Genomic DNA, 23,778 nt, shown 5'->3' on the forward strand with positions numbered 1-23,778 from the left:
AAAAGTGCATACAAATCCAAAGATTTCATAATTCAGACTTATTACATAAAATTAGTCAATATCTGACGACATGCCTAGGCTGATCATGAAGTAGTTGTAATGATAGTTTTGGAGGTAATTTTCAATGGAAGGTGGTGCAATCCGTAGGTGCTTTTCGTGCGTCTTGAAGATTCCCTGGTCCTTGCATGGTTGTTGACGGTGCCCTACATGTTAATAGAACAACATTATTGGTAATGTTATTGTTGTAGCAAAGGGCGACAAAACTTTATATAATTTTGTTTGGATATGAGAACTGATAGTACCTATGTGTTTTTATTACTGTTATCCTCTTGTCCTTCATAGTTGTTCATTTTCACATTGTTATCTGCAATGCTGTTTGATTGATGATGGAAAGTTAGATTGTGAATCTCTTTTTTCTATGTGATATGAGAAGAAGCACGTACTCTTGCTTATGCTTTTTGACAACCTGGAGATGCACTTGTGTATCCTGAAGATGTTCCTATTGTTGACTGGCATGTAAACAGGAGATATTGTTATCAATGCGTACTCTGTTTGTTGACTGGCATGTAAATAGGTAGATGTACTTTTCAAAGAACTTCAATGATAAACAGGAAATATTGTTATCAATAAGTACCCCTCTTTGTTGGTGGCTCCATCTTCTGTAAATTGGATGCTTCTTTTCGCTGAAGAGTACCTGCAACCAAAAATCGCCATTTGAATTCCATATTGAATATAAGATGAATGTTCTTTAGTAGAACTTGAAAAGGTATTACCTATTTATGTTTTTGTCGGTGTCCATAGTTGTAGATTGGCAAGGGGGAGGCATAGTATTGCCCAAGTGGACTTGTGTTAGGCTCCCTGGACTGCGAATAGGAAAACTTTGGTGAACATTGTGTAGACAGAGGATGTAACTTCTATTTTGTGATTCATGGCAAACCTCTGGATGCTCTTTGATGACGATGGACTGTTCTCCAGGTCTTTGCTTGGAGTTGACTGGAAGTATTTAATGGTTGAAGTTAAATATTTTAGGTAATACAATTGTAATTAGGATGGAGTTATTTTGTAAATTGATGAAAATTGTCTAACCTTTGTAGAGGGCAATATTTGTGCATTGTCAACTGGGAAGCTTTTCTTTATGACATAACTTATGGGGAATCTGGATACCAAATCAACCTTCATTCCTATATAGAACAATCTGGTTTTCCCAATGGCATTATCTAGGGCGGTCACATGTTCCGCGGTATCAACTTTCATGTTTTGTATGGCATCTCGCTCAACCAGTTCTTCAGCAATTTTAGAGAAAGCAATGGCATCTAAATCTCCCGAGTCATCTGTAAGTGTTATTGGTAGCTTGTACCTAGAGAATTTGATAGTCGTTTATATGGAACAGAATATGTAAATGAAGGCAAATGTTGTATAAAAACAGAGATCGTACAATGGCTTTGGAGATGAATTTGTGCAAAGGCATGTTGGAGTATCTGAGTTGTTCTTGTATCCTCTATCACAACGTTTGCATCCTTTGTAGTACCATTTAGTTGAAGGTACAATAGATTTAACTTTCGCAATGGTGCTGTAGGTAGCTCCTTCCTAAGAGTTTGCAAAAAGGGTGCATTGAGAATTTTCTGTAGAAGTTCACTGATATACAAATAATAGGGTAGATAAGATGATGTTGACCTGAAAATTTGAGGTGGGCATATCTGATATTTGTTGAAGTGTGTACATTTTCCCTGCTGCTTGAATAGGAGATAAATGCATAACCTGAGGTAGTTGTTGTCGCAGAGCTGGAGATTCCCATTTATAGCTTCAAAAAGAATCAGTGAGAACAATATCAGCATGTTAGATTTTGGAAAAAGAAGGTAGTAGTTGCAAATATAAAGGATAATCGCTGACCTGGTTTGGTAGTTTTTAACTTCAGATGTATCCAAGTCAATGTAAACTTTTGTTGCAGAGGTTGAGGATGCATGCAGGGCACCTATATGTATATATGGTTACATGTCGTATTAGTTTTGGCTCTTATAGTCATTTTAAGAGAGAATATTTGAGCAGTTACCTAGAAAGCTCCCAGCTGTGAGACCCGCAAAAATGCCAACTACAATGCCTTCTTGTGATTTTTTAAGTACAGCTTCTTCATCAAATGTTTCACCATGGTGGCCCCAAAGACGTATTTCTTGTGTGTGTTCACTGCATATGTGGAACAAACATTTGTTGACACAAAGTGTATAGGGATGGAAAAGTTTTAACACACTGTAGTAGTAGAAGAAGAAACATACTCTAGGTTTCGAATTTTGATTTTCCTGAGTTTATTTGTAGATGTCTGACTTGCATAATCAAATGGCCCAACGTGGCTAATGACTCCTATTATATCTAGAGAGAGAAACCACATACAAAATTAATTTATGTGTTAATATTAGTATGAAAGGAAAAAAAGGAAATGCAAGTGTTACCTTGAAGTGGTTTTGCAAAAGTATCTTTTTCTGGTAGATTATCAAATGGACAAAAATTGAAGGAAAACTTTGGTATATTTGTCCCTCTGGTTTCAAGTCGGTGAACCTTAGTGTTGTGCTTGAATTGCAACATATAGTCTTGGTGGTGATATATATGGGTTTTGTTTTTTATATCAACAGCTGCAATATCATTAAAGATGTAGACATGTCCTTCTGTGAGTAAGGGGCGGAATTGTCTTTGAAATTTTTTGGGTACACTGATCTGCGCCATATTGCCCTGCCATAATATTCGATGATGATGTGAAAATTAGTAGTACATTTGTACAATAATATGATTATTATGTTGGAAATAGAAATATTAATGATGGACTTACATCTTCATCTAAAAGGACACCATCAATGCTGATGAGAGGATCTGCAAACTTGGATTTCATGTTTATTGCATCCCATAGGCGTAAGAGTCATCCAAATACCTTACAACTCTGTTGACCAAGAGTGATGGTTTTAAGGGCTGTAGTGGATTCCATTGATGTAATATTCCTGAAAGGGAAGCAAGTAATTGCATAATAACGATGTATTAAATGAAGAAATAATTGTGTAGGGTAAACACACTTGAATGTAGGAAATTCCTTTGTTCGGTTTCATAGTCTATTAATTTGACTAAAAACTTCAGCATAGACTACATTATGGGTGCAATTCTCATAAAAAACTGGACTATTTTCGATTAGAACTCTCAACCCCTTTGGTGAAGTAACTCTGGAAAATGCTACATATAATTGACCATGAGAGAACACTGGAGATGGCAAATAGACTCCAACTCTATTTAAGATTTGCCCTTGACTCTTGTTTATGGTCATTGCATATGAAAGGCGCACGGGGAACTGGCGCCGTCTCAATTTGAAGGGCCACCTTGAGTGAGTTGATGTTGTGACAATGCGTGGGATATATACTTTTGAACCTGTAGCCTTCCCTGTTATGATTTCACCTTCAATCACACGATTTGTCAATTGGGTGACAATCAGCCTAGTACCATTACAAAGTCCCCTTGATGGATCAAGATTGCGCAAAAGCATAATTGGAACACCAATCTTCAAGTGCAACTTATGGTCAGGAAGTCCGGGCATCGGAATTGTGTTTAGAAACTCTGTTGGGTATAATGCTTCAAGAGTGGAATGATTAGCAGTGCTATCGTCAATTGAATCAAAACTATAGTAAGACATTTCAGACGTTTTTAGCTGAGCATTCATTCTGGTATTTATATCTGAAACCACCTCATTTGTAGGTGCTAAAATTGCATGTTGACACAAATATGATGAAATATTTGCTGGCTCAGAACCTAAGTCATAGACAAATGATAACAATCCATCAAGGTTCCTACAATCTGACGATAGAAGCAAAGACTCTGGAATCTTTATAAATGAGTTATTGGAATCATTTGGGACAGAAACAATAGGTTCTGTTCCATTGCCCACCCTAAGAAGCCATTCAGCAAAATTACTTAGCTCCTCTCTGTCTGAGGTGGAGAGATTTCCTGACTTCAGCCTCATATTTTCAGTTAACTAGAGAAGCTTACATTGTCTCCATAAATAAGAATTAACAATGCATGACCTTAGAATTTGGGCTTTTGTTGCATTCTGTATTACTGGAAGTGTTTGTCGAAAATCTCCACCAAGCACAACAGTTATACCACCAAATTGCTTATTTTCTGCATTTTGCCTTGTTTCTGATAATATATCTCTAAGTGTACAGTCCAATGCTTCAAAACAATATCTATGATTAACAGGGGCCTCATCCCATACAATAAGAGAAGTTTTTTGGATAAGTTCTGCTAAGTGTGTATTTTTCTTTATACTACACATGGAACTTTGAGAAATGTCTAAAGGAATTTTAAAACGGGAATGGGGGGTTCGACCCCCTGGTAGCAGTAGGGAAGCAATTCCCGATGATGCAACTGCTAATGCAATTTTCCCTTTGCTTCTTACAGAATTAAGCAAAGTAGTCCATAAGAAAGTTTTTCCAGTTCCTCCATATCCATAAACAAAAAATGTTTGACCTTCAGCATTCATCACAGAATTGTAAATAGCATCAAAAACATCTTTCTGGTTGTTGTTCAGCATTGAAAGGTTGTCATGTAAAGTGGTAGTCATAGCAGGCACATTATTGAGCTCATCTAGTAGTAGCCTATTTTGTCCAGAAATATTAGCAGTGTCATCAGGTAGCGGCAAATTAAAATGGGATAAACAATATCCTACATCTCTTAGCAATTTATCCAATTCATTCAAATGATAAGATGAAATATATATATATCGGCCAAGGGATTGCTAGCTTGACCATGGTTCTGACTCAATTGATGGGTTGCATCTTCAAACATTTTTAATGCGTGGTCATCAAAAAGTTTTCTAGGATTTGTTACCTCACAAAAGAGCAAAACTGTGACAAACAGTTGGCGTAACTGGTAAGGCATGGCCCATTGAGCGGCATCTTTTAAGGCATTGGAACATTCTTCATCATCACCAAGGAGACCTAAAGTCTCACATGCAGCACAAAATGTAGGATATTCATGGCCATTTATAGTTCTGATTTGAGGGAAGGAGGTTGGACCTTTGACAATGTTGAGCAACAAACGTAGATAGTGAAGGTCCCCTTGGGAAGGGTTGACATAAGCAATTCTGCCAATTCTTCTAGAACCATGACGATAATCCCAGTATTTGCCATTTGAGTTGGAGTGCCATGTAAAATATTCAGGAAATTCTATGTAGGTATATTGTTTAGCCACAGGGTGTTGCATATTAGCTTCTAACCATGCAGTCAACTTAGTCGTCATATTCCTTGGATTTTCAATCACTTCTTCAAGGTCATCATCTTCTAAGTAAATTACATTATTCTCAAATGGAAGATGAACTGGAAGTCTTTCTATGGAAGGGTCTGCATAGTGAATATCATACTCTAGCAAGCGCCAAGCAGCCTCATTTGGTGTAATACAGTGACATTCTAGATAATTTTCTATTTCATTGACTGTTTCACTTGATGAATTGGATGATCCAGAATTTGAATGGATTTTAGTTCTGGCAGAATCAAATCCTTTTGTGACATACTTGAAAAGATATTTGTGCATGCCATCATGATTAACCTTCTCTACATTTATGTGAGCTTGATATTTAACTACCAAGTCGACATTGTGAGGAACAACAAATCTGTTATCAATGTCAACTCCATTTTTGTTGACAGTTATTCCATTGTTTGGCCTTGCATATTGTGTGAAACCATTCTCCAATATAGTTGTTTGCTCACAGAAATCTTTAGGATAGAATTTTGTGCATTTTCCTTCAGACATACAGGGAGATTTAGTATTTAGATTTCCACAGGGCCCGTGTATCATGAATGACGATACAACATCATAACCTATTGGATCATTTTTAGGATCTGGCAACTGAGCCAAAATAAGGAAGTCTATCTTTTTCGCATCTAGGGGTTCATCTTTGGATAACCATATGATGATATGGACATGACGAAGTCCACGTTTCTGAAATTCAATGGTGTAGATAACTACAAAAGACAGGCATGTTATTTACGTAAAGGAAATGTTGGATTCGGGCAACATTAAATCAATTAATGATGTGGGGAGACAAATTACCTGCATTCGTTGGTCCAAAGAATTTTTCCTTTTTAATATCATCCATTAGCATATTTAGCTTCATTTTGAATACCCTATTGACAATATCTGGACGGTCAGAAGGTTGTTGCCCTGGAATGGATGATAGAGCCTCTACTATCTCAGGCCAAGCTGCATTTGAAGTGAATGTGACAAAGAGATCTGGGCAGCCATATTTCCTACATATAGCGATCGAATCTTGATAATTTTGGTACATATATCGCGGGCCTCCGGTGAATGAAGATGGCAATATAATCCTTTGACCAACTGAAGAACCGGATGTATTACCTCTTGAGACAGAATTGGCAGAGTCATTATATGGTGATGATCTATATTTTTTCTGAAATACGGGCTTGCGATAGAATGCAATACGAAATTCTTCAACACAACAATAACCATCCACTTCATAAGCTTGTGTCAATCTTTTACCTCTCAATGGCGTGTTGAAATCACCTGGTCTATCATGTAGTCTATATGCTTAGTACTCTAGCATAGTCACTTCCTGACGGCTTATAGCTTGACTTTGTGGCGAGGTGCGGTACATGAGGTCATCATGGTAACCATCCTCTCCATATGGAAATAATAGAGGATACTGCATAGCCATAAACTTGCAATGTTTTTCATTGATTTGTTGTAATCCTGATGAACGGTTATCTATTATAATGTCCCGCCCAACATCAGTTGACCCAATATCACCAACAACCAACCCTACAACCTCAAATGCGACCGGAGCACTATAGATGTCTCCATGTGCGTCAGGTTTGCCATATAATCTGATAAAGAATTGATCAGGAGCGTCTGCGGTCAATCTTTCCCGTGCTGTTGTAAATAGTTTCACTATGGGATTATGGGTGTTAAGCATCGATATAAGGGACTAGACAATATCTTTATTTGCATTGAAAGAAGGGCGGGCAGACGAAGACCGAGATGATGAAGGGCGAGAAGATGCAGTAATATTTCTGCGGTTTCTAACCTCATGCTCTGTATCATAGATATACAATTGTGCATATTCTGGTCGACGATTCTCAGGTCGCATTAGAGAACCGATCCGATGGCAGACTTGACCACTAATCTTGAAAACATAGGGTGCTCGGCCATCATTTGTGGATTCAATAACTTTAGCACCCATTGAAGTCATCGCAAACATGGTATTATACTGCCTGATATGATCAAAAAAGTGGTTCGAAGTTGCAGTGTTCTGTGAGGTTAATAAATCCAATAGAGGTTGAGGAGGAGGATCATATGGTTTCAACAAGATTTTCCCTCCTTTACAACACAAATTATATGTTGGATCAGAAGTATGTCTCTCTCTGCGGATACGCTCTTCATACCAAAACAAAGAACGACAATGTTTGCATGAATGTGTGGGCCCCCCAAGGTTTAAGGGTTGAAAGATAGTTCCTGAAAGATAGGCCATGTATATTTCTCTTAATTTGTACAAAATGGAGACTTCAATCTGCAATACACTAATTTGGTAAATAATAAGAGCTTATGATTATGGATTAATGCCAAATTTTGTGTTTGGGAAGCTGACGTAGAGGACTCTCCGGTTAATCGTCGGCGTACTGAATGTTCATCCGTAGATGTTTTTGCTAGTTCATAGGAAGCATAGGTTGATGTAAACATATATAAGGAACAAAAATATCCTAACTAACCTCTATTTCTAAGTTGTGTACATCGGCGGCGGTTATCGGAAGCAGCAGCTTGGTTTATTTCAGGTATGACAACTGGTTGTGACTGACGACGGGGGCGCCCACGACCGCGTAGGACTGAATGGCTACCAGGATTTGTAGAAGAATTTGCGGTGATATCCATCTTAGCAAAGCATGTGGGCAAAATTGACTTAAATGGAAGCAGATTGTAACCTATATGATTGAATAAATATATCACACAAAATAATCCAAGGTAGGAAATTCATACGGTATCTAATATGTATGGAACAATATGGATGGTGCATATGTTCGCATACCAATGGAAGAAGCAGGGGACCGCTGCAAAAATGAATTGAAGCCAATCTGAGGAGCAAGAGACCTACTAAGCAGAAGTTGAAGAACCTTTCGATCCGGAGAGCAATCTGCAAAAAAAATTAAACATAAGTTGAAGGTTAGGAGAAATCCAGGGTGACTGAAAACTGGAAGCGTGCTGCAGGAAAATAACTACAATTTAGTGATAAATGCCATGGCCAGTGGCCTGGAGGAAGGGTGAGTACGCATACGGGAGGGATGGGGGCACTCTCGAGCTACACCTTGGATACATCATGATAGTTTTTTCGGTTTTGGAATTTTTCAGAAAAAGAGCAAAAGAATCGGGACAAAGCATTGAACTGGGACATATCCACAAGTATCCAAGACGCATCCAACATGTATCCGGATTTATTTTCCTTCATTCTTAATGTTAATTCTTCAGATACCTGTTTAGATACGGTATCCAATACATATTCTCAGTTTGTAGAAACATGTATCCTGCAGGTGTACAATGGAGCTTGGAGGGAAGCACTGAAACAATTGTGTATTGAAGTGTCACACCGGCTGCTAATTTTTTTGGTCCTCTTCAAGGAGAAATTATATTTTGTCATAGCAGCTTCTTGTTATAAACACAAGAATTTTATATTGATTCTACAAACTGAGAGGCCTATTATATTTGAACCTCATCCTCATATCCACTAAGAAGAAAGCCAAATTTCCAGCGCTAACCCATGTTTATTTCTCAATTTTCTGATTGTAGGATCCTGCTACCACCGGCCATGCAAAGCAAATCGGTAGGCAAAGATATACCTCCAAATATACTAATTCATTTTATTTCTTTGTTTTCATCACTGCTAACCAATTTGGCCCGTCCTAAATTAGAAACATGTGCAGGTCACAGTGCTAACCAATTTCTGTAAGAATGTAATATCATAATCAAATAGCAATATGATGAAATAGGAATCTGAAAAAAATGCAAGGAGCAAGCGACCTGTGATGTAATGTGGCCAATCCGAGCAGCAAAAAACCTACAGGCTCAGCATCCTTCCATCCCTAGCATAACCCGAGAAATTTGAAAGCATAATCTTGTGAGGATAGAAATCTTCAGAGAGGGCAGAAAAGAGGGAGTGTGCACCTAGCAGGGCTGAAGTTGGTTCCCGGACGTGGATGTGAGCAGGCGTTCGTGGTTGATGCGTATGGCAGAGGGGTTATAAGCACAATCTTTTCCACAATTGCAGGGCAATGAAGCAAGAGATAATGAGGGCCATAAATTGAGTTGCAAGGCCGTTTCAAATGCATTTGTGGCATGGAGGTGGAAGAGCGGCGAAGACGAAGGAATTTGGTGGAATTAATGCTCATATGTGGAGCAGCGGTGACTGGCAGGGGGGGCATTGGGCGTGGTGGCGTATGTGGAGCAGCGATGACTGGCAGGGGGGCCATTGGGCGTGGTGGCGTAACTCACCGAAGGTGGCTGGCCATGAGGACGATCAATTGGGGAAGGGAGGCAGAATCCATGGCGGCTGCAGCTGGATCCCGGGCAGGGGGGGCCATTGAAGGGGGGCCATTGAATCCATGGCGGCGGCGGCTGGATCCCGCGCCTCTGGAGAGGTTGCTCGCCGGGGACGACCGGCGGTGAGGGCGGCACGGTCAGCAGGGGCGGCTGGCCGGAGGCAAGCATGATTCGCGGCGAGAGGTGGGAGAGGCCGCGGCGGCTAGACGGGGAAGGGCAGGTCGGCTAGGTCGTGCACAGCCGCCGGAAGGGTGTGGGTCGTAAGTCTGTATCCAGGACGATAGATGCACATGGGCTTGGAGCGGGCCTTTTAGTGTCCAAATGGTGAAGTCTACACCCAGCCCAGAAGAACGCGGACGTGCATGGCCCAAACTAACTGGATACAAAGTGTGAGCGGACGGAATGATAGGAACGAAGCGGTATTTTCCACTTAGCGGTGGCAACACTCTGTAATTTCGTCAACTTTTAATCAAACGGCTGCAAACTACTGAGCTATACTGCATCAACGGCTGAAACAATTCAGATGACGTGGCTCGATGTGGAGGCAGCAAAATCAGCTAGTGGGGTGCCCCTATTTAGATATAGAAGATTATAGCTTCTGATGTTTCAGAATTTGGTTGTTGTCTCGGTAGCAATTAATTCATTTGGTCATTAATTTTTTGAGAAGATATGTAATAATTAACATGTTTCTTCAGTTTTTCAAAATAAGTATTGGTGATTTTGTATGTTGCTATAAACCATTTTCCCTAGATTTGTTACTGATCTAGTTTTAAATTTATAGGATGAACAGAAGTGTTCTTACTTGGAGTGGGTTGATCAAGAGTGGCCACAGTCTTTGAAGATGCGCCTAGCAAAGCTCTCAAGCTTGTATCAGGAAGAATATTTGAAGATGCGGGATAAAAAGTGGAAGGTGGAGAATAAGCTCAGATTTTTTAAATCAGACTTTGCTAAGATGGTGTTGGCGAAGGAGGAGGCACTTTCCTAGTTGGCCAGTACAAAACAAGTTATTATTGAACTGAAAGCAGAGGTGGATAAGGCGAGCCTGATGATCTCGATTAGGGAAATGAATATATTGTTCTAATATTGTTCTTATGAAGTTGAACTCTCTATGTGTTGTAATGTGTTGTTTTCCGGTAGCTACCGTACTATGATGTTAAAATATATCTATATGCCTGATATGAAATTGCAAACAGCTGTTCGATATGAAATATGAATTTGCGTAATACTAGTATTATTGGTTGTAAACTAATAAATCTGCAAAATGGTTCATGGAACTTTGCAAACGGTTCTATAAGTAGAAACGCTTGTGATGGATAGCTCAATGCCACACAGTTTTCTTCATCAAATCGTGTGTGATGTAATTGATAAAAGCAAACGGTTAACCAAGGCAGAGCGTGTGTGATAGTTACACGTATCACACACGAGCCTATACATAAACCTTTGTGGGATGTACATACGAACGGAAACGTTTTCCCTGGATTGACTGTGTGGGATGTTACATACGAACGGAAACGTTTTTCCTGGATTGACTGTGTGGGAAGTACATACGAACGAAAACGTTTTCCCTAGATTCACTGTGTGGGATGTACATGAGAACGGAAACGTTCTCCTTGGATTGACTGTGTGTGATATACATACGAACGGAAATGTTTTTCTGGGATTCACCGTGTGGGATGTACATACGAACGGAAACAATTGGGTTTCGATGCCTCGCCCGATCGCACACGAGCCAGCTTGTGTGCCAGGAGGGCCTATCTCCGACGGTTTCTGGATCATGTGGGAAGGACCCCCCTATCGCCCACACTCACTTGGCGACGGTTCCAAGTGTCGTCGCGGAAAGGGGTTAAAAACCGTTTGTATAGCACCGACGCGTACCAGTGATGGTGTTTGCTTCTTCTGAACTGAACACAGGACAGACATAGTATTTTGTGATAAATAATGCACTGAACATGATAAAACTCAATTTGTAAAGAAATAATTAATATTTTTACACAAATATCCAATATTAGTGGAGGATAAACATGATGGCATTACAACCCTTAAAACTATTCCAAACATCATATCGATGAATGCCTTAATTAATTACTATAATGGTAAACTTAAGAACCAAACGTGCAATCCATCGTCCAGCTAGTAGGAGTATATATATGGTATGATGGAACATGCATGCACGCTAGTTGACGCATATATAATCAAGCTGCGACCCATGACGTTGTCATGTGCCCCATAATCTGCGGGCTGGGACCTGGCGCGTAACCGGTAGTCCTGAGATACCGTTGGCGGAGGACGGTAGTCTCAGTGAGCAATGGCGGCTGAAATATTGAGAGAAGCTTGAGCGACGTAGGAGTAAGAGGTTAACATTTCTGCTGCTTTATTGATCACGTGGGGGTGGCTATATATATAGCCAATTACAATTGACGAAACAGACTTGGACTATAATTGGAATTGGATCCTTCGGTAGGGTAACCTTCTTCGGGACAAAACCTTTCCGACTTAGGAACCGAACTCCCACTCATCTCTATATGAACTCAACAAGTTCTATACTCGGACATGAACTTGGGCGCAGCATGGCCCTATGCGTTTGGCCTCACATGACAGACACACTCAATCCTGTAGCTCACGGGTAACAAGAAGAGACATCACCATGTGTCATCATAGGTGCCTCCTCATTTACAGTGCAAGGCGCACCATAGCTGCCGTGTCCTTGTGTTGTGGCAGGAAACTCTTGGCCGTCCTCTAGGAATTTCATTGCATCCTCCATCGAAGGTCGTTGTGCCTCTTCTGAGTGAGAACACTTGAGGCCAAGGACAACCACACGCTCCATCTCGGTACGGTCAAAGAAGCTTAACCTGTCATCCACAACACCATCCACATGAACTTGCTGCTCACTGCCACCGCGCATCTGCCAGACTTCCTCCCTTGATTTTTGCGTACATGCAATCTTTAGTAGGACGATTCCGAAGCTGTAGACGTCCGACTTACGGCTGAACTCCACAGCCCCGTCTTTCATGAGTTGTGGATCCATGTATCCCACTGACCCCACGGCGGTTGTGATCACTGTTTCTCTGTTTTTGCTGGCGATCATGGATAGCCCGAAGTCCCCAAGCTTAGCATTGAAATACTCATCCAGGAGTATGTTACCAGGCTTGATATCTCTATGCAAGATGCATGGATTGCACTCGTGATGGAGATAATGAAGGGCTGACCCTACCCCCTTCACTATTTTGTACCTATTGCAAACATTAGCAAGCGAAATGTTTCAGACAGCAGTCATGTCTATCTTCTGGGACCTGAATAATATAATACCTATTTTTTATGTGCCACAGAATTGGCAAGTCAATTTTTCATGCAATTATGATACCATTCAGAAAATCCTTGACTTGAATCAACCATGGGGAAACACATGCAAAACCCTGCCTGATTATCCTTGCATAGGGAAGACCTACAATCGTATCTTAACCATTGATCGACAATATTACATTTTGGGAAATAATAATTCCGGTAATTCCTTCCTTTAAAAGAGTCGTCGTAGAACCATGAGTAATAGTTCACCTAATAAACCATAGCAAATATTATGCATCTAGTCCCTATAGCAAAGCAAGCAGGAATATAAAATATTAGTCTTTTGGAACATGGGCATGTGGTTAATAGAATGTTGCAGGCTCGATGTCACCAATTATTGATGGTACATTTGATTTGAATGATACAGAAAAACAAAATTATTTTGCAGTATTATATCAATGTAAGTTTCATCATATTCAAAGTTCAATGAAAAGCAAAGGGAACAAGGATGTATCCACTATGCATATAAGTCAACATATACTGATTTCACCTGTCAAAAAAATTCCATTTCATAGAATGGTAAGCATTGATGATGGTGTGTTTGAATATTATCAGCTGGTGCCTTTTCAAGTACTAGGGATTCTAGTCCGTTTACTAATCTGAACTCCTAGGACATAACAAATCATCATGGCCCTAAAATCAAAAAGTAGGAATGGGTTACAATAGTTTAGGAGCACATCTTAAAAATCTGAATTTTTAAGTAGACATTTCGATAACCGCTACCGGATTTCAGCAAACGCACAAAAACACACGGCAAAGGATTTATCGAGTGCTCCCGCTCGGCATAGAACAAGCGGACAAAGGGGTCTTTGCTGAGTGTTTTTCATTGGCAACAAAAATCATTTCATGTAGCAAAACCTTATAAACTAATATTTTCACTATTGTTTGGCATGGAAAGATGCACCTTTGTGCCAAGTATGGGCACATTATTATGAACTATTCCATGAATATGGCCATGACCATAGTCATTTGGTTTGAAAGTCATAATGTTCATATATGATAATCCATTTTATGAATTTTGTTTATAAAATATGTCAAAATCCATGTTTATCATTTTTTTTCTAAGAACTACAACACATAAGCTAACTTCAGGCGAAAGAATTGCATTTTTTACTTTTCTTCACTTTATTAGATTTTTTAAATGGGGTCTTAATCATCGGCAAAACTATTCATAGCAAAGGTATGGGTCTTTCAACACCCGCCGTGACTATTGCATAGATCCTACTTAGATACCTTAAAATTATTTTTGGAATTTTCTGGATCAAACTAGCATACACTTCTAGTTCACATTTGATTTACATTTCAGAAATCGGTCAGAACACATTTAAATGGGTGAATGTATCTAGAAAATGGGGAAAATACTAATACTTTGAATCGGCATATAATATGGTACACTTTGTGTGAAATTAGGCGAGATGTCATTTTACACCCTATTCTTTGCACTTCCTTCACAAAAAAAATGATTTTTGACACTTCAAAAATGAATTTTTTTTGTAGCAACAAGCTCTGTTGGAAAAGGCAGTGCCTAGGAGGCGCTTAGGCACGCCTAGGCACTAGGCAATAGCCAAACGCCTCGCCTAGGGCATAAATGGAGATCAAGGCACGACAAGCAAGGAATTGCCTACCCAAGCAAGAAATCATGCCACATACTGCACAGATATGCCAAACGGGTTATATTCCAATGGCAGTAGATAGTAATTAACTTATTTATATGCCCTAAACAAATATCAACACCCATATAATAATCATAAATACAATACGAGTAAAAACTATATTACCGCCTAGGTCGCGCCTAGGGCGCTTAGGCACCGCCTAGGCACAAGGCGAAGGCCAACCGCCTCGCTTATGCCTACCGCTTTTTCCAACCTTGGCAACAAGTTGTTAACTCATATTGGCACTATTGTTTGGCATGGAAAGATGCACCTTTGTGCCAAATATGGGCACGTTTTCACGAGCTATGCCATGGATATGTCCATGACATGGGCATTTCGCTTGAACATGAATGTTCATACATGATAGTCCATTTTCTGAAAGTTTTTTATGTCAAATCCATTTTTATCATTTTGCATGACCACTAAGTACACATAAAACAACTCCATGTGAAACTATAGCACTTTTTATTTTTGTTTTTCACTTTTTCATAATGGGGTGAATATCATCGGTAAAACTATTCATCGCAAGGTCCTAGATCTTTCAGCACCATGTTTTTATATTGCATAGAATCCTACTTAGACGCAGCAAAATGATTTTGGTGGAAAATTGGACTACACAAGAACATACTTGTAGTTCAAATTTGAATTACTTTCGGAATATTGGCCAAAAGTCATTTAAATGGACGAATATAGATACAAAGCGAGAAAATTCTAAATTGTTGTGAATTGTATATCTAATATAGTCTATTTTGTGTGAAAATTGGAGAGGCGGCATTTTACCTTATACTCTTTGCACTTGCTTCACTAAAAAACCATTTTTGGCAATTAGAAAATATAAAACTATTTTTAACAAAAAGTTAGGAACTTGTGTTGGCAATATTGTTTCAGATGGCAAGATGCCCTCTATACGAAATATATGGCCACATTATCATGATTGATGCCATGGATATGGAATTAAAAAAATCTTTGCCGACAGCCAAACCGGGGGCACTTAGCAAAGCTAACTGATCGCCTCCTTCCCGTCAACCACGATGGGCGGGACATGTGTCCCCCACCTTTGTTGAGTCTATTCATTTTTATTTTACCTTTATACTATTGTTTTTCATAAAACAATTGGCAACGATCTCCTTTGTCGAGTGCCATTTAAAAAAACCCTCGACAAATGAGCTGTTTTCTGTAGTGCATGTGAAATATTCGATAATAACATTCCATATATCAATATGACAGTACGTAAGACCATCAATATAACCAAGTACTAGAGATATGAAATTATTAGTTTCTCTAGTGAACAAAGCAAATAAGACTTTCTATGAATCAACATAGCATGAGGAAGCTTAACAATATAGTTTTTTCCTATCTTAGATGGTGATGACGTACTATCGAAGACTAAGCTAGTACTGTATGTGGTGTCCATGCGGGGCGATGCTGGAGCTACGATCATTTACATTCGATGGAAAATTTTCTCTTTATGTTAACTCTTTAGCTACTTTTATTTTATCCCTTAATACCACTACAATTCATTTTTTGGGGGGAAATTCAAGCTATCTAAAGGTTTTACTAACTTTACACAAAAAATATACCAGTATTCATGGAACCGAGTAGATTTATTATAAACATATATCTTATGATGAATGTAATACACTAATTTGGTGCCATAAATGTCAGTGTTTTCTTATGATCTATGTCAAACTTATGATAGTTTGACTTTCAATTTTTTTGAATTAAAACTAGTTTGAGATGAATGGAGGAGAAGCTAAGGCTTGCATAATAATTTTGTTTGAAAGAATTATTTATGTTGAGAGTGAGAGAGAAAATCTTAATAGTGTTCCTTTGTCATTTGACTTATGCACTTCCTCTCCCACCACCCTTAGCACTAACTAATTCAAAATTTTGACCAGGTTTTCACGAAAATGCATGTACCAAAATGTACAACACAGAATCAGTTACATTAGATAAATCAGCAAAATTCATTTTAGTTGCTCCAAATACATACCTTTTGTCCCATGATAGAACTTGGTCACTGTTGTGCAGGTGGTGTTCAAGGTCGCCATTAGGTATGAATTCAAAGACAAGGAAGAGTTCAACCTTGATAACCCTTTTCCACCAAGTCTTCCCATCGATCACTCTGACTTTGCCACACCAACCTTCGAGGTCAACTAGATTCTCGTGCCTCGTGTTACCAACTGTCTGGAGCTCGCGGTGGAAGTCCTCAAGCTTTCCCTCTGCTTTTATTCTCTTCACAGCCACTTCCTGGCCCTTGAACATCGCCTTATATACTGCGCCAAACTTACCCTCTCCAAGAAGAGCATCTCTGGAGAATTTGTTCGTGGCGCAAGCCAGATCGCTATAACCGAATTCCATAAAGCCATTCGCCCCCGACGAGAGGGAATTGCGTGCGTTTCTCCAGTAACACCATGTTGTAATGAGATACACAAGAACGCTCACAACGGGTATAAATACTTTTACAATGTTAAGTACTCTTGTTGCCTCAATCTCATCATTCACTGAAAGAAATTAAGGAAGTATATTACTAATTAAAAGGTGCTCTGCTTAAGGTAAAAAAACTTTTTAGCAATTCCAATCAAAAAATTGACGTGATTTCAAATATTACGGATCAATTTACACCATCACGTATAAATCATAATAAGTAGTAGCTAGTACTATATATATACTCATAGTATGTATTAATCGCAATTGCTTTCTTTTCCTTTTGCTACAAAGATGTTTCATTTCGCCATGTTGTCTCTTGCCTACTCATGCATTCAACATTCAGTATATAAGGTTGTCCTATTTTAGAAACTCTGGATCTATGCTTATTTTCAATAGCCCGAAGCATTTCGTAACTTGCTACACCTGCCTCATTACTGGGTGTCTAGGTATCCATCGCAAGTCTTTCCTCTTATGAACTTGGCCGTTAATGTTAAGGCTATGCCATCATAAGTTGCTACTACATGCAAGGATCTTATGGAAGTCCAGAAATAAGAAACTGTAGATAAAAATGCCGACTCGACAAAATTTGGTGCTACCAATGTGTGCACTAAGTTCACGGGCTCAAGATGAGTGGACTCGAACTGCTGACATCTGTCATAGGGTAAAACACCCCCTATCATGCCTCACTAACTGATTCTACCATAGAGGACAGTGATAGACAGTAACTCTTCCTTGCTGAACACGGCTTAATATTATGACTTCAGTTGTACTGTTCTCTCCAAAGTGAAACTCTTCTCAAAATCTCAACGACAAAAGATCTTAATTGGAATTTGATTCTAAGTATTCATCTGGTTCCTGTGAATCCTTCATTTGATCGGGTTATCAACTTCGTTCTCATATGAAATTGTGCAAAATTTGTATGTTAAATAATATACAACATCAACATGTTTCTTCCTTAGTTCCAGTGACATGTTAGCAGTTTGCATGTGATACCGTTGTAAGAGGCAACCATTGGCATGAGCAAATTTATTACATAGGTATTGGACCACTTTTCTTTTAAGATGTGGGGTACAAGAATCAAGTGCGAGGCAATTTTTATTAGAACATGTTTTTGCTTTGTAACCATTAGCCAACTTAGTCAACCTAGTTTCTAAAAAAAACTTCTTCAACTTCTCAGTTCTATTAACCTCAGTGGCCACTAAGGGAGCTTTGCTGTTCTTTTTTCACATACATGATATGAATTGAGGAGTGAAAACCAAGCTCATTAATATTTTTCTTGGAGGCTTGTGGAGTTCAAAACCCTTGGGTTGCATCCAGGTAGGTAATACTAAGAGAGCATACATGTGGCACTTTAACATGGTAAGCATTGGGGAGATGGAACACCTTTAACAACAAAGGATTCTTCCCGAATATCCTTAAGAATGTAACATTGTTTGGAAACAGGGAGAGTTTCTGTCTAGTTAAAATCTAGATGAGGAGGGAATCTAGCAAGAAAGCTAAACCGGTTGATTCTCCTTTCTGGAAAGGACTCGTGAGTCAAAGAGGAGTTCTTTAGTAGATGGGCTTTTACTATTAGAAATTAATGGTACTAGTACTAATTTTTGGGAAGATTGTACCCATCATATAAAACATTGTGCAACAAAGAAATGTTTCCCAACATTGTGCAACGAATATGCATCTTTCCCAACTGTACCCATCATATAAAACATTGTGCAACAAAGAAATGTTTCGGTTTCGATTATTTTATCCATAGTGATGTTGAATATTAGTTTCAAACAGAACTTAACTGGTGATAAATGAACTGCTTGGTTACACTAAGTTTAGTGGTTGATGATGATTCATATTTCTGATGATCATTACAGGTTTGTTTGGAATCAGACAGCCTCAGGAAAACCTTTGCTATGAAATCTACGCATGTGGACCTTAAGAATGGGCATACTATATTTTTTATGTAAATACATGTGGAAACTAAAGTATCATTGATGACTAAGATTTCATGTGGTTCTTACATGGGATGGTTTTGGTAAAAAAATTGTAATGAGTCTAGAAAGTGTTGTTTCAAATATCAATTGGTGACATGGGGTTAGCAAAAACATAAATCTTAATTTTGTGTTGGACTGAATGAATTTTTTTTAACAAGATTGGAGTGTCCCATATTTTGCAGGTTGTCCACAAGACTACGCATTGCACCCGTTTATGGCCCTATCTCATTGTTGTGTAAAAGCTGGAGCCTGTGCATATTTTTTGGAGATGTCTGGAGATGGTCGCAAAAGATATCTTCAACCGAGGTGGATGGTGATCCATTAATAGAATAGATGATACATAGGCACTTTATGTTTGTTCTATTCTGGCGGTTGATTTCTTTATTTATATTATATGATACACGAACTGTATTACACTAGAGTTTACGTTGCAATAAAATGACCATGCGCATTGCTTTGATACAGAGCCCAGGATATGCCCCCTTTAAAAAATGCTTCAAGCGAGGCGGGGCACAACCACAGTTTTGGTTACCGAATGATTTTTTTTACTTGGGGGTGGTGGGGTGGGGGATTGGATATTTTATTACCGCGGTTCCCGGACAATTACCGCCCAAAGTATCAAATGAAATTGGAATTCATTTTTTTCAGAAACGTTTAATTAGCTTTAAAAATCCGACAGGGCATAACATTGATGGTAATGCAGCGGTATGGCCCCTCCGTTCATCTACCCTCAACCCTCTCATCTTGTTTTGGGATCGAGACTAGGTGACCGGGGTGCCTAGGAAACGTGGTTACCGGCAGTAACCAGATTTACATCCCAGTAACCCAAACCCTGGGTACAACATAACGCAAAAGCACACATGTGTACATCACCTTTGGGCAATTTCCAATCTATATTTAAATAATTGATGTATTAGTGGATGGTAGACTCAGATGCAGAGATTGGTTGGCTATATCAAACGTGTTGGCATCCTGAAAATTTCATATTTTCGTGTTTGTTTTGCTGTAAAATACCATCACAACATGAACCAGCAACCAGAAGACATGATGTTATCCAAAGACGTGAGTTACGTCAAAGCTCGAAGAGTCTTGCATTGACAAACAATGTTGATTTGTTTCAAAACGTCCTAAATCTGGCCTCAAATGGAAAAGAGTGCTCAATATTAACTTTCTACTCGTCATAGAGACGAACAATTTCGCTGTCTGGATCATTTCAACCAGAGATCATATGCGGCCTCTGAGCCAAAACAAGGATTAGTGCAGATGATGCAGTAGAGTTATGAGGATCCCAATACTCTGGTCCAACAGCTGGCTTGGATGCTCTAGTCAAGATGTCTCATACACATATATGCAAGGTGAGGACCGATTTAAACAATATATAATCGGACTAACCATTGTAGTATTATTCATGTTCATCCCTGATTATATTAGTGGAAGAGAAGTCACTATTTGGAACGAGTTTCAGAGAAAGTTGGCATACGTACCATCTAATCTTCTTCTCCTATGTGCTGAGATATAATGTACGCTGGACCATGTGCCCATTCCTGGGTCAAGTAAAGTACTTAATTAGTAGTAGCAAATTAATTAATCAAATGATTAGCGGCTATTTATTAGAAAAGTATATATAAAAATTAAATAGACACGTACGTAGACGTCCGTACCTTGGAATAGCGGGATATCAAGAATGTGGCCTTGGCGAAGGAGCAGCTGGCTGCTAGTGATATTATTGATCCTGAGCAGCGTTGACTCCCGCAGCCCATACTTGGCGGCGATCTCGGAGGTGTTGTCAGCTGTGCGGAGGATCACGTAGGCAAGGTGCATCACGTTGGAGCCGTCCACCTTGTCGCAGCTGCAGGGAAGCGGCCTCCGCCCATGGTATTTGCCCGCAGCAACGTTGTTGGCGGTGACGACCTCCATGTAGTAGCCATCGCCACGGCCGCCGGTGTAGATCTCCAGGTCCGACTGGCCCACGCCGCCGGCGCAGCGGCACCGGAAGGGGATGCGCACGGCTGTTTTCGCGGGAATGGCTTTGCTGGTGTCGGTGTGGGGCGGGAGTTGGTTGGCGGCGAGGAGGTGGTGAAGGGTGGCGGTGGGGCTGAAGCGGGAAGCGAGTTGCTCGTAGGTGGTGGCGTTGGGGACGACGTAGGCGACGGCGGAGCGGCATGTGCTCGGTTTGGCGCAGGTGAAGCTGCCGGCGGAGGCCGAGGAAGCTGCGGCCCAGAGCAGGAGGAGCAGGGCGGCGGCATAGTTCACTCGCTAGCCAGCGTCCGACCACTACCAGAGACGTACTCCGGACGTGGCAGGAGGAGGAAGATTAATAATGCATGTCTCACGTCGCCCTCCCATTCGACTCACATTCCTAAGTCTACCTAGTATAGTACTTCCTCCGTTCCTAAATATTTGTCTTTCTAAAAATTTCAATAAGTGACTACTTACGGAGCAAAATGAATGAATCTACACTCTAAAATATATCTATATACATCCGCATGTGGTAGTTCTTTGAAAACTCTAAAGAGACAAGTATTTAGGACAGACACAACTCCTCCTGCCTGCACCAACCAACAACACCGGAATCCCATTACACGGGCCACACAAAACAAAACAAGAGCCAACATGCATGACCCGTGCCAAGACCGCAAGCCCTGATCCTTCGTTTGCTAGCTAGACCCGCCGGCCGTGTCAAGACCGCCAGCAAGCGCGTCCAGCCTCAGGTCTCAAACAAAACAAACCCTCTACTCGGGCGACGACTTTGCCGAGTGGTCACGTACCAAGCCGACATCTTATTGATGAACATTCCAAGTCATCACGCCGAGCGTAACAAGCGGACATCCGGGACAAGTCACAAACACCATCGTGGTCCTTCTCGAACCTTCAGGCACAGTCGTCCCATATTTTCCCCCGGCGATGTTTGTTCAGGGCAGAGCTTGATGGTAATTAACACATGTGAGACAAGTTCTATACAGGACCAGGCCCTCAGAAAGAGGCAACACCGTGCTCATTTTTCTTGCAGCTCCTTAATTATTGTCTTCATATGCATATGCCGGATGACGGATGTGATCTCAAAAGGGGGCCCCCGACATCGCTAGGGTTTGTGGATTGTCCAATGAGTAGTCGTATCAATCTTGCTAACGTTCGCATATTGTCGTTGTTTTGTCTCCAACATATTGCATGTTAGGGCATTTCTAAATAATCCCTTATAAACGGTTAGAGGAGTACTCCTCTAATCGGGACCTAACTGATTCCTTATCCGCCGTATGTGAGTAAAACTTTTACTCCCGCCCTAAATTTCTCCTATATTTACTCCACCGCTGGGCGGCTGAGTAAAACCCGGCCGCATCTCTCCTCCACTGCCTCCCCCTCCCGTCCCGCGCCGCATCTGAGCTGGTGCCACCCCTCCCACTGCATGTGGAAGTGTTTTTTTTTCTGAAACCTGTACGTCGAATTGTTGACAATGATAATTTCAGTTCACAAGTAGTATTAGTGGATTCGGTGTCACACTCGTTCGGGAACGGAAGTACCTTTGTTCGATTGTCAAGCTGAGAGACAACATATGTGAGACCCTTAGGCAGAGTAGAGGGCTTAGGCCTTGGGGTTTCTCCAACGCGTCGACGTAAACGGACACAGATTTGATCCGTTTTTTGTCCAGTTGGATCGAGCCTTTGTGCGGGTCGGCCCCCGTCCGTGTTTTGCTGATCAGTGCGCCCAACCAGCCGACAGACTTCATCCGCGCGGCCCATATGCGGCCATATTTTAACATAAGTTTTGCATACAAATATGAACATTGCCCCAAGTCTAAATCACATAGTTTACAAGCAAATAAAAATCTCATAGCTTACAAACCAAACGAAAAAAGACCACTAACGCCGGCAAGAGCGGCCACCGGGTGCGGTCTGCAGCTAGGGGAGGTGTGTGGGTGCGAGCGGCAGCCTGGGTAGCGTTCAACCGTCAGCGGTGACAGCGGGGTGGCAGGGTGTCTCGGTTGTGGATGGGGAAGGGGGAGAATGGCCGATGTACCCCGACAGGCGGACTACAGGGAGGACAAAGGCGAACGTCACACGCGGCCGTGCCGTGTCCGCGCCGTGTAAACCCGTTCCAAATTTGGGCCGAAAATGGGTCACGGGTGAACAAAAAATGGACGCTCGTCCATTGGCGTCAGCGTGTTGGGCTGATATTTCTGTCTGTTTCCACCCAAAGGGACGCGCAAGGACAAAATGCGTCCATGCATTGGAGTTGCCCTTACACATGTCACACACCAAATCTAAATCTTCCCACGCATTGCTATATTTCTTTTGTTGTGTTGTTAGGGCATCTCCAAAGCTGACCCGCAAATGTCTCCGATATTTGTCTATTTTTATATCCCGACAAGATCCGTGGATATGATGCGGGAGGGAGCCATCCAATGGGAGGAGAAAAACTAGATGGGCACCATGCATATGGTGAGATATTTGTAGTTTATTGTCCGCATGGCATGAGAGAGGGAAGAGAGGGACCATGCATGTGCGCTTAGGTGGAGAGAGAGAAGAGAGGGACCATGCTTGTAATTACTCAAGTACATGTCCGGACTCCGGCAAAGCCCCCCATGTTTGTCTCTTGGATAACGATCGGTATGTCCAGATTGCTAAGAGGACATATACAGGTTCTCGTTACATGGCAAAAGTGGTTCAGACACAGTAGTCCGGACATATAGTGAAGATTTAAGGGTCCGCTTTGGACATGCCTTACAAGACAATCCAGTTCAAAGAAAATTGAGTTGGAAAATGAAAGAACAAAGAACAAGTACGAAGGAAAGAAAATGGTTCGCA

The 23,778-nt window shown here is 40.8% G+C and overlaps 2 protein-coding genes across 2 annotated transcripts; both read right to left on the reverse strand.

Moving 5' to 3' along the window:
• LOC123089789 (uncharacterized) lies at positions 1-9,138 on the reverse strand. Its single transcript, XM_044511371.1, has 16 exons — positions 9,052-9,138; positions 8,066-8,170; positions 2,819-2,984; positions 2,445-2,721; positions 2,271-2,364; positions 2,051-2,181; positions 1,891-1,972; positions 1,675-1,801; positions 1,436-1,587; positions 1,087-1,357; positions 938-993; positions 774-863; positions 635-694; positions 444-509; positions 303-372; positions 1-203 (listed from the first exon to the last, which is right to left on the reverse strand). The coding sequence occupies exons 3-14, from the start codon at positions 2,876-2,878 to the stop codon at positions 500-502; spliced, it is 1,410 nt and encodes a 469-aa protein (XP_044367306.1). The 5' UTR covers positions 2,879-2,984; positions 8,066-8,170; positions 9,052-9,138; the 3' UTR covers positions 1-203; positions 303-372; positions 444-499.
• Positions 9,139-12,023: 2,885 nt separating this feature from the next.
• On the reverse strand, positions 12,024-21,289 carry LOC123089790 (L-type lectin-domain containing receptor kinase IX.2). The gene is made up of 4 exons (XM_044511372.1): positions 20,638-21,289; positions 20,461-20,520; positions 16,558-17,068; positions 12,024-12,800 (listed from the first exon to the last, which is right to left on the reverse strand). The coding sequence occupies exons 1-4, from the start codon at positions 20,891-20,893 to the stop codon at positions 12,188-12,190; spliced, it is 1,440 nt and encodes a 479-aa protein (XP_044367307.1). The 5' UTR covers positions 20,894-21,289; the 3' UTR covers positions 12,024-12,187.
• Between the last annotated feature and the right edge of the window lie 2,489 nt (positions 21,290-23,778).

This window comes from Triticum aestivum, chromosome 4B, assembly GCF_018294505.1.
Source record: "Triticum aestivum cultivar Chinese Spring chromosome 4B, IWGSC CS RefSeq v2.1, whole genome shotgun sequence".
NCBI classification, from domain to species: Eukaryota; Viridiplantae; Streptophyta; class Magnoliopsida; order Poales; family Poaceae; genus Triticum; species Triticum aestivum.

Coding starts and splice junctions, on each gene's coding strand:
- LOC123089789 (XM_044511371.1), bottom strand. CDS start 2,878: ATGAAATCCAAGTTTGCAGATCCTCTCATCAGCATTGATGGTGTCCTT. Junction 1,973..2,050: donor CACAGCTGGGAGCTTTCTAG/GTAACTGCTCAA, acceptor ATATACATATAG/GTGCCCTGCATGCATCCTCA. Junction 1,802..1,890: donor GTTAAAAACTACCAAACCAG/GTCAGCGATTAT, acceptor TTCTTTTTGAAG/CTATAAATGGGAATCTCCAG.
- LOC123089790 (XM_044511372.1), bottom strand. CDS start 20,893: ATGGAGGTCGTCACCGCCAACAACGTTGCTGCGGGCAAATACCATGGG. Junction 20,521..20,637: donor TGATATCCCGCTATTCCAAG/GTACGGACGTCT, acceptor TACTTGACCCAG/GAATGGGCACATGGTCCAGC. Junction 17,069..20,460: donor TAGGAGAAGAAGATTAGATG/GTACGTATGCCA, acceptor AATTTCTTTCAG/TGAATGATGAGATTGAGGCA.